The sequence below is a fragment of the Micromys minutus genome (genome assembly GCF_963924665.1).
Source record: "Micromys minutus genome assembly, chromosome: 10".
Classification (NCBI taxonomy): domain Eukaryota; kingdom Metazoa; phylum Chordata; class Mammalia; order Rodentia; family Muridae; genus Micromys; species Micromys minutus.
The window spans coordinates 45,536,374-45,553,141 of NC_137979.1; the positions used below are offsets into that span (position 1 = coordinate 45,536,374).

The 16,768-nt window shown below is 51.2% G+C and overlaps 1 protein-coding gene across 1 annotated transcript; it reads left to right on the top strand.

Moving 5' to 3' along the window:
• Window positions 1-1,498: 1,498 nt before the first annotated feature.
• Window positions 1,499-14,976, top strand: RAPGEFL1 (Rap guanine nucleotide exchange factor like 1; the record flags this gene model as incomplete). Its single annotated transcript, XM_080923402.1, has 15 exons — window positions 1,499-2,018; window positions 4,731-4,806; window positions 6,056-6,191; window positions 6,419-6,516; window positions 9,676-9,788; window positions 9,918-10,085; window positions 10,956-11,053; window positions 11,160-11,282; window positions 12,817-12,995; window positions 13,073-13,163; window positions 13,717-13,767; window positions 13,870-13,957; window positions 14,158-14,222; window positions 14,575-14,629; window positions 14,852-14,976. The coding sequence occupies 15 exons, from the start codon at window positions 1,499-1,501 to the stop codon at window positions 14,974-14,976; spliced, it is 1,986 nt and encodes a 661-aa protein (XP_080779528.1).
• Window positions 14,977-16,768: the final 1,792 nt, after the last annotated feature.

Genomic DNA, 16,768 nt, shown 5'->3' on the forward strand with positions numbered 1-16,768 from the left:
AGACTGAGTGTCCGATTAAGGCTGTCCAGGAAGCCAATACTCAGACCTAGTTTCTTAGCAAAATGGGAGCTTCCTTTTTTTGTTGTTGTTCCCTCTCCAAATCCCCAGATGGGTGTACAGAGCTTTATTTCTGTGAACACATGCTCTAGCACACATGGAGCTGGGTTTGCAGAGACAGCAATACAAGTGTACTACACACCCTGTCAGTTTCGCCACTCCCAGCTATTAGCATTCCTGTCCATCCATGCCTTGCCCTGCCGATGCACAGTAAACAGGGATGGGGCTTTGCCCAAGGAGCACCATCCCACCAGGAACCTGGTGCCACCCTCTCACTGTATATCAAGCCTGGATGTGTTCACATGGTGTCTCTACAGCCCCATCCTCCTAGTGCAGTGTACCCTTGGAGACCGAATGCTCTGGCGTGGCCATTAGGAGTAAGGCGAATATTTCTCCAATTCTATGGCCATATGCATTAGACTTAACGTGCTTAATGACGATAGTTGTCAGTTTGGGGACTTCCACATTTCTTCAGTCTTGCTTCCTTTTGCTGCCACCTGGGCTAAGATGCCCTTGTACTTTTTGGTCGTCTCTTGCAAAGACTACAATCTCTTTTTCACCCCAATTAGACCTGCCACAACCTGCTGGCCTCTGCCTGGCTCTTTCCTACTTGCCAGTACCTGCCTTACTGAGCAGCCCTGCACACCACCTTCTTCTATACCCTATCAGAAAAGGATATGGGTACCGCCCCCAGTGCCAATGCCAGTTTACCCAAGACGCCGTCCCAGCCCCTCTCAACAGGTGGAAGATAATGACCAAATAAAATTGTAAGAAAGATGCAAAGACTGGGGCAGTTTTTATAAGCCTCACTTGTGCACAGGTAGACGTGCCAAGGTCAAAGATCTGCCCTGCTTATTTGAAATGCTCGTAAGAGACTCGGTAATCGAGAGCCAGGAGTCCTCTGCTTTGGTAGATCTCTCCCTCGCTTTTGCCCTTCAGCAACCAAGACTCGATTTTCCTCCCGGTCAGCACCAGCGCCCAAGTTCAAGCCTCGCGCGGACGGGTGGGGGCGGGCCTAGGCAGGGTAGGGGCGGGGACTGGAGGAGGGGGCGCGGTCTCAATTCTGCCACCTTCCCCGGGGCCAGGAGCGCAGCCGCCGCCGCGTCCTCAGCCTTGCGCTCCGCCCGCTGCCTCTGTCGCCTCAGCCCGGCCCCGGAGCGCTGAGACGGGGACACCAGCCCCTCAGCTGCCAACCCTTCGGCCTCAGCCAGCATGGGGGGCCGCTGAGAGCGAGCTCCTCTTCCCTCTGGTACCTCCCCCGGCCACTGGCCACTGGACTCTGGCCAGCGAGGCTCGTCCACCTCTCGCTCGCAGTCCGACGCCGGGCACGGCCCTCGGCTCTGCTCCCCCGGCTCTGAGCATCGTGTCCCCGCCTCCCCCCGCCCGCGCCTGGGACACCTGGGTCCCCCGGCGGCCCCTAGGAGAGGGGCGGGGGGGGGGCATGAAGCCACTGGAGAAATTTTTGAAGAAACAGACGTCGCAGCTGGCGGGGCGAGCGGTGGCTGGAGGTCCCGGCGGGGGTCCGGGTTGCTGCGGAGGGCCTGGAGGGGGTGGGGGCCCTGGTGGGGGCGGCGGTCCTGCTGGGGGACTGCGGCCACTGCAGCGGCGTCAGAGCGTGTCTCGCCTGCTGCTCCCAGCTTTCCTCCGAGAGCCCCCAACCGAGCCCGGGCTGGAGCCACCGGTTGAGGAGGAAGGGGGAGAGCCTTTAGGGGTCTCTGAGGAGCCGGGCAGTGGGGGGCCCTGTTGGCTACAGCTAGAGGAGGTTCCGGGGCCTGGGCCTATAGGATCTGGGGTTCCCCTGCGCTCTCCTTCCTCGTACTCCTCAGATGAGCTATCCCCTGGCGAACCCCTGGCTTCACCACCCTGGGCCCCCCTGGGCGCCCCCGAGCGGCCAGAGCATCTTCTGAACCGGGTTCTGGAGCGCCTGGCTGGAGGGACCACCAAGGACAGCAGCGCCTCAGGTAAGCCTGCTCATACATCCCAGAGCAAGACAAGACGGTGTGGGGGGTGAGGGGTTAGCCCGGGGGATGCGCGCGCGCTCTCTCCCTCCCTCCCTCCCTCCCTCCCTTTCTCTCTCTCTCTCTCTATTTTCTTGTCCTTAGTGCTGGTGTAGAGGATGAGGGGAACCCCGAAGTAATGTAGGGGAAGGGACATGGTAGTGCCCACCCACCTTCCTCCCTACATTAGCGTCATTCTCAGGGAAGAAGGGAAACCATCTATCTCCTTTAACCACCCTCCCACTCCCCTGGACATTTAAGCCAGTCTCTCATGAGCCCTTGATACCGCCTGTCTCCTCCCATGGCCCCAGATTATTATTCCTGATACCCTAAGGTGGAAGCTTTCAAGCTGAGGTTATATGCCGCCCTCCAGACCATAGCTGAGGCCTGGAAACCGCTGACAGGAGTCTCTGGCTGTGTAGAAGCATCCAGAGCACAAGCTGGCTCACTTGGTGGAGCCGTGTGGATAGTCACAGGACCCAGCTGCCTTTAGGGAAAGTCCTCCTTGGGGGTGAATTCGAAGGTCTCTAAAGGAAGGTACTGGGAGACCGCAGCATCCAAAAGATTTGGGCCTCTGTGGCTCCCACCCTTCCTATGTCATGCTTCAGCAGAGGGCCTTTTTAAAAAATAATAACCACACCCTGAGAAGCCTAAGGTTATGCCATTTCACCCCCTATTAGGATGCCAGCACCCTATTAAAGGACTTTTGAGGAACTTAGGCCCCCACATTGCTAGCTGGAATGGATGTAGAAGACATCAGGGTCTTTAGCTCTAACTAGGCACCCCACTAAACCCAGAAGGGTCTTAGAATTGAGAGCCCAAGCTTGAGACCCTAAAGCCAGGGGTGTTGTGTGTTACCCTTCCTCGTCTGAAAGGTGTTCTGGCTTTAGGAGTGGAGTGTCACTCCCCTATTCCATTTTTGTCCTGAAAAGGTCGGGGTCTTCTCTTTTGGCTCAGGCTGCAGTTGCCCTGGAGAGCTGACACCTTTTGGATTTAATTAGAAAAATATCAGACACACACAGCTCTCTTAACCATAACTTCCCGCCTACACCACACACCCTGTGTCTCTGTGACACATTCCCCAGGGAGGCTGTGCGTTGGACCGGAGCCTGCTTTGGAAGAAACAGATGCCAAACTGGAGCCCCCGTATCAGCATCTCTCTACCCTGCCCGCGTTCCTTGTCCTTTACTCCGGTTTTAACATTCACACTCTAGTTAAATGAGAAAGATGCAAGGAAGGATGTCAGGCCTCCTTATGCCGAGGCTCCAAACCTGGAGCTGGCCATGAGGCCTGGGGGCCCTTCTGACTGACCTTCAGAATGTAGCAGGGTAGCTGGGTAAAGAGAGAAAGAGAGGCTGTCCAGTTTGGACAATAGATTGTCCGGTTCTCCCTGGGTTAATTATACTCCCAATTCGTCACCTATATTATCTGGCTTGGCAGGCTAGATTTTCAGAGTAACTAGTTTGGGAGACCTCCACGTTTAAACTGCCACCCCAATATTTTTAATATAAGCCACATTCTTAAGCCACTTGATTTCTGCCCAGCCTGTGTAGGAGGAGATTACTGTTCATTGAAGGCTTTCCACACCTAGCCAGAGCTCCTCCAAAGGTCTAGGCAGCAGCCCCTTGTGGCCACCAAGTTCTAGACTCTGATGCTGTGCTTCACCCCTAGATTCTACCCTGACACTCTGCTGGCCCTTATATGGAGGAGAGAACAAAGCCTTAACACTCTAGGTCAAGGCTAGTTCTTCTGGCTCTGGGCAAGTGCACTCTAGCTCTGGGCCTTAGTTTCTCATCTGTGAAACAAAATAAATTAAAGTAGACAATCTTGTGTTGCTTCTCCACCTCCGCCTTCGTAGCTGGCACTGGCAACCAGGCATGACAACCAAGGGTTGTCAGAAGCCTTGGTTTTGTCCTGGAGCAGTGCCTGGGGACCTGGCCCTAACCTGTCCTGGTGAGGACACCTGGCTCCCTCCCTGTGCCCTGCCCTTCTCTTGTGTGCCAAGCAGCCCTGCCCCACCCCAAGGCTGGCAGCAAGTCAGGGCGACCTTGTACCTGGCTGACTGGCTGAGCCAGGCCTAGATAGGGGTGTGGAGAGAAAAGAGTGGTGAGAGAAGCCCCTCCCCTCTCCTTTCCATCATTAACCCTTCCACCTCTGGGCACCCTGTGGACCTAGGACTTCTATTTAAAGACTGAGATGGCAGCCTGTCTCCTCTACCAGTTTTATTGAGGATAGTCCCACCTGCCCTGTGGAAACCCAAAGCCATGAGGTAGGGAGTGGTACCACACATCCCACACATCTACATCTCTTTGACAGGAACCTCTGTTTGCTAGTTCTCTGTTAAGGGTGCCTTCTGTGAATTCCCCTTTCTCCTGAGCAAGTCTCAGGCATGGTGTATTATCTGACCAACTTCCCCCACACTGAAGAGAAGTGTGCCTGGCCTTCCAAGGCACCCCCCTCCCTCCCTCCAGCTGCCTTGGCAGCTGCCAGCCCCACCCCCGCAGCGGCTGCCCAGAACCTTCACACATGTGTGTGCTCACACGTGTGCAGAGCATGACGGGGCAGGTGGCTGGGGCTCCAGGCTGACTAAAAGAGGCAAGAGATGAGGGCTCAGGGTTTCCAGACGGGTTCTCGGAGCCCCCTTCTGACCTCTGTGACACCCATTGATCTCCACAGATATTCTACTCGATGACATAGTTCTCACCCATTCCCTCTTCCTGCCAACAGAAAAGTTTCTACAAGAGTTACACCAGTAATATCCTTTTCTGGCGCCTCTGAAAGGACAGAGCAGGAGGGAGCCATGTCTTCTACTCTTACAAAGGACATCTCAGCCCAAATGCTCCCTTAGAAGACACATCCAGCCTTTTAGCTCACCAGCTGTGTGACCTTGGGCAGATCACTTTACAACCTGGAGCCTCCGTTTGCCCAGTGAGTCAAATGGAGAGAAATAGTTGCTCTGCTCTGGGCTGCTGTGAGGACCAGCCTTGCTGCGGGTGTGGTGGTGCTCTAAACCACCGACCAATCCAGCGTAGGCTGCTGACTGGCCGGAGGTAGGGAGTTATCAGTACTGATTTGAGGTGTCAACCACATGAACATATATATATATATATATATATATATATATATATATATATATATATGGTGTTACTGTTCTACTAAGGGGAGGGGGGACTTCATCCTCACTGAAGATCCCTGCTAGAAACCAAGCATAGTGGCACATGCTTTTAATCCCAGCACTCTAGAGGCAGAAGTAGATAGATCCCTGAGTTTGAAAGCAACCTGGTATACAGAGCAAGTTCCAGGACAGCCAGGGCTACGCAGAGAAATCCCTGTCTGGGGACTGGGAGAGCCTTCCTCTAAGCATCGGGTGTGATGTCAGTATTGGGTCATATCTGTGCTTCAGTAAGGTTAGCTAGAGACGAGCTACTGCTGGCCTATTTATTGGGTCTCTTGGCAGCATATAGCATTTACTTGGTTGTTTTGTTTTGCTTTGTTTTTAGATACAGGTCTTACTATGTAACCTCTAGGTAGCTTGGAACTTCTTATGTAGACTAGGCTATCATTGATTTGTGGTGGTCCTCCTGCCTCCGCCTCCTGAATGCTGGGATTCTAGGAATGCGCCACCACACCTGGATTCACTGAATTATTTTAGTACCTAATTGTTAATGTCAAGCCCTTGGGTAAAATGTCATGATGAAGCTCTCTGAGAAAAATCAGGCCTCACTATGAGATCAAGGCAGGTTTGTGGGCTAGCCAGAGAGTAGCTGGGTCCTGGCAATCATCTTAAGTGAAACTTCTTTGATAGGCAAGAGCTGAATGTGGTCAAATTGAAGCTCTTAATAAGTTCTGTTCTGAGAAAAATTGCGGCTGGTATGTGTGAGAGTTGGCTTCAGGGCACTGAAAACCTTTCCTCCTGGTACCCTGGCCCAGAACATTGGGGAACAGTTTGCATTTCCCAATTTCCTTGGCTATCCAGAACTTTTACTTAACTTAGGGGTCAGCTTTGTTCAGTCAAGGAATGTGGAGGGTCCAGAGGGGCTGGGCCGGAAGCAAGCCTGTCTGGCTCTACTACTCCATTTCTTGGATACCTACCAAGGACTACTGCAAGAAGAAGAAGGGGCCGGCCACATTATCAAGGTGGGCCTGGGAGGGGAAAGTGGGTGAGCAGGATATTAGCCCTGCAAGGGGCCCCTGTGAAGGACTCACACTCCTCAAGCTGAGGACCTGGAAGCAAAAGATACCCTGGGGCTTTGTCTATGGATTCCCAAGTGCTTAAGGCATGGAGACCCTGCCTCAGCCCTTGTAGAGAGTGGTCTTTGGAGTGAGACATCGGCTCTCATCTCATCCTTTGCCCTCTTCCCTAGGAACTGTACCTACTAATTATGAAGGATGAGTCCCTTTACCAAGACCTCCGAGAGGACACACTAAGGCTGCACCAGCTGGTGGAGACAGTGGAGCTAAAGTGAGGGGGAAGGGGACCCCTGAGTTCCTCTAGTATAGGGGCTGCCTCTGGTCTTGTGACTTCAGCATATTAGTTGTTGGCTTCTTTGCTTGCTTGCTTTCTAAGATATTTACTTATTTGTACTGCTTGGCCTGCATGTATGTCTGTGGACCACCTGCATGCTTGGGTATGCCAAGATCAGAAGAGGACACTGGAATTTAAGTCATAGATGGCTATAAGCTACAACGTGGGTGCTAGGAACAGAAATGGGGTCCTCTGCAAGAGCAGCCAGTGCTCTAAATCCCTGAGCCATTTCTCCAGCCCCTTTAACTGTTCAATATGGGTTTCTTTCAGCTCCTTTCTCTTACTGGAGAGTAACATAAAAACCACAGAACGATGTCTCTAATCCTGTCTGTTTTTTTTTTTTTTTTTTTTTTTTAAGAGGGGCAAGGGGAAAGCTGGGCAATGTCTTACTATATAGCTGAAGCTAACCTCCAACTCACTGTATAGCCCAAGATGGCTTCCACTGGCAATTCTCCTGTCTCAAGAGTTCTAAGTGGGTCTGTGCCACCAGGTCCAGCTCCGTTCTTTTTTAGTTTTTGGCCCATTTTTCCTATTAATCTGGTAGTGTTCCAGCAGGTATTTAATAGCCCCTGCTTTCTGGGGAAGATCCCTAGTTTATAGCTCTAATGCCCACGGTGTAAATGTCCTCACCATGGTTTGTTTCAAGCTATCAATATGGAGTCACTGAGTGTGGCACTGGGAAGAGATTTGCCGTAGTTATGTAGTTACGTAGTATTCCGTGGAGTTGGGAAGAGATCTGCTGTAGTTACGTATTTCCACCACACTCATACGGAGATATAAATGAGCTGAAACATCGAACTTGGAAAAACTACCTTTTATTTCTTTATTTTTTCTCTTCTTATTTATTCACTTACTTTTCAGATGGAGTCCTTGAAACTTGCCCTAGTCTTTTTACATTTGCCTCCCAAAGTCAGATTATAGGTTTGTGCCACAATGCCTGGCACAGATTTTGCTACGTTTTATTTTGTTTTGTTTTCTGGGACAGGGTTTCTTTGTGTAGTCTTGGCTGTCTTGGAACTCATTCTAGAGATCAAGCTGGTCTCAGACTCACAGAGACCCATCTGTCTTCTGCCTTTACAGTGCTGGGTTAAAGGCGTGTGCCACTACTGCCTGGTGAACTGTTGTTGTTGTTTTTTTTTTTTAATATATTTTATTTATATTTCAAATGTTATTCCCTTTCCCCTCATATAAACCCCTTATCCTATCCCTCCTCCCCCTGTTTCTATGGGAGTGCCCCCCTACCCACCCACCCCCTCCTGCCTCCCTGCCCTGACATTTCCCTACACTGGGGTGTCAAACCTTGGCAGGACCAAGGGCTTCTCTTCCCATTGATGCCTAACAAGGCCTCCTCTGCTACATATGCAGCTGGAAACTGTCTTTTTGATAACAACTCATTTGACCTGAAGTTTACAACATGTGTGTGTGTGTGAAATGAGCACCCATCTAATGATTGTCCTTAAAAATTATTTAACAGGGATGGCTCAGCGGTTAAGAGCACTTATTGCTCTTCCAGAGGACCCAGGTTGGAGTCCCAGTACCCACATGGCAGCTCACATCCAGCTGTAATTTTAGTTCCAGAGGATCCGGTGTCCTCTTATGCACCCTATATGTACTGCTTGCATAGGGCAAGTGCCTAGGGCACATGCAGGCAAAATACCCATATGCATTAAAAATATGAACAAACCTTAAAAAGATGTATCAGTTGATAGCTGCACATGGTGGTATACCCCTGCGATCCCAGGTATTTAGGATGCTAAAGTAGAGAAGAATCATCAGTTCAAGGTCAGCTTGGACAACTTAACGTCTCATGATTTAAAAAAAAATACTAAAGGCTTGGGATATAGCTCAGTGTTGGAAGGTTTGTCCAACATGTGTGTTGTCCTAGGTTTAATCCCCACTATCACTGAAACAAAGTTGGCAAAAATCCCCAAAGTTGACCTCCCTAGCTTTAGGACATGAGTACATCTGGTCGCACCTCAGTTTTCTCTTCTTCATTCCTGCTGGTACAGGGTTCATTAGCTCCCCTAGATTGTTGCCACAGCCTTTTCAGGACTTCAGCCTTTAGCTTGCCTCTTTTTCCCTTTTGACACCAAAGATATCTTCTAGATTTTCCTAAATGATTCCTTCACCTCCCTGTTCCCAAAGCTTCCTTGTTCCCTAATGTCTCCGAGCCTAGCATTAGCATTTTCCCTTCCCACCACTCGATGATCTAAATATCCTAGCCCAACATCAGCATCCTTCCCTTCCCACCACCCACTGATCTAAATATCCTAGCCCAGCATTAGCATCCTTCCCTTCCAGCCATCTCCCAATCTTCCCTGTTTCCTCTTCATGTGCATTGGTGTTTTGCCTGCTTGTGTGTTGGATCCCCTGGAGCTGGAGTTGCAGACAGTTGTGAGGTGCCAGGTGGGTGATGGGAATTGAACCCAGGTCCCCTGGAAGAGTGGCTGATGCTCTTAACCGCTGAACCATCTCTCCAGCCCCCCTCGTCATCTTTTTTTTTTTTTTTTTTTTTTTTTCTGGCAACTTTGGTGCATTCCTACTTTTTCTTCCTGAGATCATTCAGGGCCTGGGTCAAATGCCATCTCTTTTATGGAAACATGTCAGATTTCCCCCTTTCAGGATGTTTCCTTCCTCTCCCACAAACATCACCCTCCTGCACCTTTAACACCTCACCAACACTTCTTGGCTGGTGTTAGAAGTAGCTGCACACATGTCTGTCTCCTTCCCAGACTGTGAAGTTCTTCTCAGCAAAATTCAGGCATCTGATGTCCTATTACCTACCATGTGGCAAGAGGGTGGCAGGACATGAGGGATGAAGGACTGTAAAAAACTCATCCCAGCCCCCAGGAGCTGCCAGTCCGGTAGAAAAGATGACATGAACATAAACAATATTGTTCCATTGTTTTATGGCTTTTGAGACAAGAGAGTGATCTTTCCCCATGGGTGCGTGGACCAGAGAAGAGCCCCCCTGAAAGAGGTGGAATTTGATTTGGGTCACTTGGATGATTGTCCTATGCTTGTCATTGTCCCATCCCTGCCTGGTGCCCCATATGCCTGGCAGGGCTTGCTGATGCCCAGCAATGTTTATGCCAGACTTCCAGAGGAGAGCCACCCACCCAGCAAGCAGGTTAAGCCGCTCTTCCGACACTTCCGCCGGATAGATTCCTGTCTGCAGACCCGAGTGGCATTCAGGGGCTCCGATGAGAGTGAGTGTGGCCATTAGGAAGAGCAAAGCTTCTGGAGAGGCTCTGGGAGGTGGTTGGGTCCCTGGGCCTTGTGCACCAGCAGTGGAGTCCCGGAAGGCTCTTTCACGTGTCTTTGCTGTCTCTGTTCAGTCTTCTGCCGAGTCTACATGCCTGATCACTCTTACGTGACCATACGCAGTCGCCTCTCAGCATCTGTGCAAGACATTCTGGGCTCTGTGACGGAGAAGCTGCAGTACTCAGAGGAGCCTGCAGAGCGAGAGGATGCCCTCATCCTCGTGGCTGTGGCTTCCTCTGGAGGTGAGAGACAGCACACTAGGCAGGGGTAAAAACTTAAAATCTAGATCCTTGATGCTCAAAGTGTCATCCTGGGTCCAGCCTTGGTGAATACATCACCTGGGAGCCCCTACCCCAAACCTACAGGATTAAAATCTACATTTGGACCAGCCTTCCCTGGAGATTCCTATACACGTTTAAATTTGGGACACACTGGTGCAGAACCCTACTTGGAGATTGTGTTCTGGGTCCTTCACAGACACCTCTCCCTGGCATTGTCTTACGTGTTCCATTTTCTTTTTCTCGAACTGAAGCCATAGGGGAGGCTCCAATCCTGTGTGGAGGCAGAGAGAGCCAGTGATGTAGCATAGCACTGGCGCCCATGTGTGCATGCGTGCGTGTGTGCATGTGTGTGTGTGTGTGTGTGTGTGTGTGTGTATGTGTGTGTGTGTGTGTGTGTGTATGTGTGTAAGAAAGACAAGATCTTATATGTAAGCCCAAGCTGGTCTGGAATTTGCAGGCTTTTCTGCCTCCGATTCCCAGTGCTAAGGTTTCAGGCATGCTCCTGCCTCCGATTTCCAGTGCTAAGGTTTCAGGCATGCTCCATCACACTCATCTTATCCTCATTTTTCATAAAGAAAAAGTATTCCGGCCTGTCTGATGTCACAGGGATGAAGGTTGAGAGATGAGCTATGTATGGGGTGGAATCTATAAAGGCAAAAGAAATCATTTGACAAATTTCAGATAAATACTGTCTCAGCTGGTGACAATGCTGGTCCCACCAGTCCAGAATGTGTCAGCAGTGTTGTGGGCTCCTGGACAGGAAAGGGGGAAGGGGATTCAGGTATGTGAAGGGTGTGGGAGGCCAAAGCTGATCAACCTGTTCCTCTGCAGAGAAGGTCCTCCTCCAGCCAACAGAGGACTGCGTCTTCACCACCCTGGGCATCAACAGCCACCTCTTTGCCTGTACCCGGGACAGCTATGAGGCCCTAGTAAGAATTCCTTTACCTGTCTCTGCTGATGAGAGATACCTGAGGAGGGCTGAGTCTCTCACCTAACCACAGGAAGCCAAGTTCCTCTGACCCCACCTGCCACCAGGTACCCCTTCCTGAGGAGATCCAGGTCTCCCCGGGAGACACGGAGATCCACCGGGTGGAGCCTGAAGATGTGGCCAATCATCTGACTGCTTTCCACTGGGAGCTGTTCCGATGTGTGCACGAGGTGAGGCTGAAGCCAGCACTGGGCGGGAAAGCGCTCCTGGGAGTCTGCATTTGCAGCAGACAGTCCTAGCTAGAAGGCTCCCCCATGGGCAGTACACAGCCACAACTTTCATGGGCCTTTGTTCCCTCATCTGGGGAAAAGGTAGAGATCCTCTTCAGCAGAATGTTTTGGGACCCAAGTACTACTTATGTAGCCTGAATCAGAGCTCGTGTCAAGATTCATAAAAAATGATGAATATTAAGCTGAGGGTGTAGTTCAGTTGGTGGAGTGCTTGCCTATCATGTACAAAACCCTGGGCTTGGTTCTCACCACTGAATGAACCAGGTGTGGTGCGTACTTGTCATCTCAGCACTTGGGAGTAGAGGCAGAAGGATCCAGATTATCCTGAGCTACATATAAATAATATATAATACATGACAATAATAAAATCTTTTAAAAAAATCAACTAACAAAAAAATGAGGGCCGGAAAGTTGGCTGAGAGGTTAAGAGTGCTGGTGTTTCAGAGGATCAGTTTGATCCCCAGCTCCTGATCCAGCGGCTCACATTCACCTATAAATCCAGCTTCAGGGGCTCTAATGCCCTCTTCTGGCCTCTGCAGAAATGTGCACATACACATGCACACAGAGACAGAGACCACAGAGAGAGAGAGAGAGACCACACACACACACATGCACGCACGCACGCACGTATATAAATATAAAAATCTTAATTTGTTGTTGTTTTTGAAACAGAGTCTCAGTATGTAGCCCTGGCTATCTTGCAACTCACTCTGTAGACCAGGATGGCCTCGAACTCAGAGGTCCACCTGCGTCCTTCTCTTAAGTGCTGGGATTAAAAGTGTTTACCACTACACCTGGAAAATGTATTCTAAGATTTATTTAATTTTTAATTGTATGTGCATGAGTGTGTACACATGCATACAGGTGCCCACAGAGGTCAGAAACATCAGATTCCCCTGGCCCTGGAGTTCCAGATAGTTGTGAGCTGTCTGCTATGGGTGCTGGGAACCGAATTTAGGTTCCCTGAAAGATCAGTACATATTTTTAACCATTGAACAACAGCTCCAGCCCTCCCCCCACAGCTAAAATCCTTATTATTATTATTATTATTATTATTATTTCTGATTATATTTTTATAAGGTCACAGAGGTGTCAGACTCCCCAGAGTGACAGTTGTGAGCTGCCTGATGTAGGTGCTGGGACTTGAACTTGGGTCCTCTGCACTATCAGTATATGCTCTCAATATGCTGAGCCATCTTTTCAGCTCTCAAAGTAAAATCCCTTAGAAAAGAAGGAAGGAAGGGAGAAGGAAAGAAAAAGAGGAAGAATAACATAGACTTGAGCAAGTGTCTGGTGCCCACGTGCTCACTAGGTGGTGAATAGTATTAATGTCCCCTGTTGCATCTTGTCCTGTCTCCATTTTTCTACCTCCCTGCCCACTCACCTCTCTCTCTCCCCCTCCATGTGCTCCGTGCTGCCATCTTTCTACCCACATCCCGTTGCCTTGGCCTCTCCTCTGCCACCCCGGATGCAGTTGGAGTTCGTGGACTACGTGTTCCACGGGGAGCGTGGCCGCCGAGAGACAGCCAACCTGGAGCTGCTGCTGCAGCGCTGCAGCGAGGTCACTCACTGGGTAGCCACCGAGGTGCTGCTGTGTGAGGCCCCGGGCAAGCGTGTGCAACTGCTCAAGAAGTTCATCAAGATCGCGGCCATGTGAGTGCAGCCGGCGCAGGCTGGGAAGGGCACAGTTACCCGATGACCCCCTAACCCCGCGTCCCTCCCCCGCACAGCTGCAAACAGAACCAGGACCTGCTGTCCTTCTACGCTGTGGTCATGGGGCTGGACAATGCCGCTGTCAGCCGCCTGCGGCTCACCTGGGAGGTGAGGCAGCCTCGCCCTTCTCGGCCCACAGTTGTCCCACCCCAGGATCTGTGCATCTCCGGCTCTTCCAGTGCAGCCTCCTGATAATACTGCATGCTCTGTGGGGAATCTTTGTGCCACTGGGAAGCAAGTGCCCTCTCCTGGCCTCTGCTACTCAGGACATACAGCTTTGCCTGTGTGTTTGCAAGTTAGTAAAAAGCTAGAATCCCAACCCAGTAGCCTTGCTATGAACCTCACCCGGGTCTCAGCTAGCATGTGGAGGGAGCACTTCTGCGCTGTGTCAAATTTCCGGATTCTATGTCCTCACCTTCTAGTCCCCCCCACCCACTGGAAATGTTTCTATAACTCTTTCAGGAAGGCTAGTCATACACTCCCATGAAATTCAGGGAGCTTCACACTGACATTTCTTTTCTTCTTTCTTTCTTTCTTTCTTTCTTTCTTTCTTTCTTTCTTTCTTTCTTTCTTTCTCTCTCTCTCTCTCTCTCCCTCCCTCCCTCCCTCCCTCCCTCCCCCCCCCCCCTCTCTCTCTCTCTTTCCTTCAAACTCTCTATAGAAGTTACCAGGGAAATTCAAGAACCTGTTCCGTAAATTTGAGAGCTTGACGGTGAGTGGAGTTGCATTTCCTCAGCCCCTAGGAAACGGGAGCCGTCTTTGGGGGTGGGGGACACTGGGCCCATTTGTCTCTGAATCTTGTGTGGAATGCTAGGACCCCTGCCGGAACCATAAAAGCTACAGAGAAGTCATCTCCAAAATGAAGCCCCCTCTGATTCCGTTCGTGCCCCTGATCCTCAAAGGTCAGTCCTCCTAGGCTGTGCTATTCCTACCCTGCATTCCCTTCACCCATACCCCCCACCTCTTAGTCCCCTCTCAACTCAGCTGTGGGCACCCACTTGCAGAGAAGCTCCGGGGACGGAGGGGGCTGCACATATTGTGGCGAATGGGCTGGGTTCGCTCTCTTGCTGTCTTCACATGTAGTTGTCTTCCTGCTTCCTAGACCTGACCTTCCTACATGAGGGGAGCAAGACCCTCGTGGATGGTCTGGTGAACATCGAGAAGCTGGTGAGTGGAACTACCAACCCCTGTCCAGTGTGTGTGGGGGGCTGCGTCCTCCCCCTCCCTCCTGTCACTTCCCCCCAAATAGCAGCCTTCTTCTCTGCTGCCCAGCTTGCCTAACAGACTCCAGCCTGTCTCCGTGGTGGCATCACTGTGGCAACCCACCCACAAGAGGCAAAACTGACAGGCAGCTTGGGGGAAATTCAACCTCCTTCTCTTGGAAACTTGTTATTACCCGCCCTTTGGCCCTTCAGAGGCCCCATCACTGGAGACTGGATAGTAGTACTCTATCAGTAGAGTGAAGGGGAGAAACCTCCGTATGCGCCCTTTTCAGAGCTAATTCCTTGTCATCTCCCAGCATTCAGTGGCTGAGAAAGTGAGGACAATCCGAAAATACCGGAGCCAGCCCCTCTGTGAGTACCCTGAGCTCGGTGAGCTTCCCAGTAGAACTGTGGCAGAGAAGGGGTTGGGAGAGCACCATAGTTAAGTGTGTATTTCCTCAGACTGGTCAGTTCTCCATTCTTGCCTTGGGCTTCCATCCCCATTCAGATCCCTTTGCCCTGCCCTGCCTGACATCCATGTAGGGGATGAAGGGAGACTGGGAGACTGACCACCTCTCCCTCCCTGCACCCCAGGCCTAGACATGGAGGCCTCCCCGCATCACCTGCAGACCAAGGCGTATGTGCGCCAGTTCCAGGTCATCGACAACCAGAACCACCTCTTTGAGCTCTCCTACAAGTTGGAGGCTAATAGTCAGTGAGAGGGGGCCCCGGCTGCCCCCACCTCAGTCCCTGGCACCTGGCACTCAAGCACTTTGCACGATGCCCTCAACAACCTGCATCGGACACCTTCTCCCTGGAGCCATTTTCTATCCTACAAGGAGGAACTGGGTTGGCCTACCAGTGCACATAAGCCTGTCATCCTGCTAAGGTCTTACTTTGCTCCTTCCCACTCAAGCTACTCCCTGGGCAAGGGACAGAGCACTCTCTGCTCTCTAAACGAGGTCAGTTCCAGAGATGAAGTTTCTAGCCTCTGCTTCCCCTGCAGGAAGTACCTGCTCCCAGATCACAGCTGTGGAATGAGGCTCTGGAAGTCTTCTTTCCTGGCAACGGTTTCACTGATCCCTGGATATACACCCCCTAGGATAGTGTGTGTGTGCGTGTGATGTATGATGTACGTGTCCCCTTTTAGGGCAAAGGAGTGCATCTGATAATGTAGGGAGAGTGTCACAAGCGGGTATTGAGAGTCCCTTCTGTTTGGTGCTACCCCTGTTGGCTGTCTCCAATCACTCCCTGCCCAACCCTACCCACTGTCCTACATAGAAAGACTGTGGGCCAACCTGTTCCTTAAGGCAGGAAGTATCAGTAGGCAGAAGAGTTACCCATCAGTCCCTACAAATCCCCCATCCAAGATCTCTGGATATGTGTCAGTGAGAGGCTAAAAGATGCTCAGGGAAATGCAGGCCTAAGCTGTTATCTGGGACCCTGTCTCTGCCTTATACTGGGTGGGATGAGTGGTATCCAGAGCTAGGGGTGCCTGTTCCCCATACCTCTCTGCTTTGGGGGATTTCTCACTGTTAAGGAGGGAGTTGTCATCCTCCTTCTGGTTCTGTGTCTGCCACCAACCATAATCTGTCTGTCTAACTGCCTGCCTGCCTGTCTGTCTGTCTGCCTGTGTTCATCCCCCTTTGTCTTTCCATAGAGTCTAGGGTGGATCTCAGTACCTAGGGCAGATAGCCCCTCCCTGCATGGGGAGAGAAGAGACAGCTATGAAGATGGAGCTGAGCTCTGGCAGGGCCTTTATTACCTCTCCCATTACTTCCCCCACGTCTGAGGTGTTGCAGGGGCTCCTGGCAGCTACTGGGTGCAGTTTTCGGACACAGCCTTGCACCATCCTTCCTGGCCCTTCCCGAAGAGGTAGCAGTGGCCGAGGCAGCCGTGAGCTGCAGCTCCTGCTCTGGGAGTGTATATATTTTTTACCCAAAGCTCTGGAATTGTACATTTATTTTTTAAAACCCAAAGAGGGAAAGAACCTTGTATCATATGTAAACACTGTATTATAGGTTATGTTGTACAGTCCCTTTGATACAGCAGTCCCTGCGAGAATATCCACAGACATGCCATGTGACTTCTCCACCCCACAGTGGTGACGGTGTCCATGCCTCCCCCTGGCCCATAATGCTGATCGTGACCATTCCTCTCCCATATTCTGCTGCTTCCCTGCAATTGCTGGCTGCTTCCCGGCAGCAGCCCAGGCTTCCTGCCCCTCTCTGTGGCCCTTCATTAGCCTTTTCTGGTTTCCCAGCCCTCCACAAATACCGCCTCCCCCAGCCCTTGGCTGCTGCTTGCCTCTGGTCGTGATGCTTGTCCCGCTGATTCTCAGGGGCCCCATCCCCAACCCTGCAGCTTTAACAGAGTGAACCATAGATGTTGTACAGGCCTAGTTGTCATTGCAGAAACGGCTTGATAGAAAAAAAAATACACTAAAGTCTATGAACCAACCTCCTGATGTTCTTCACTGTTTCTCGGAAGCTGGGGAAGGGCTGGGGTTGA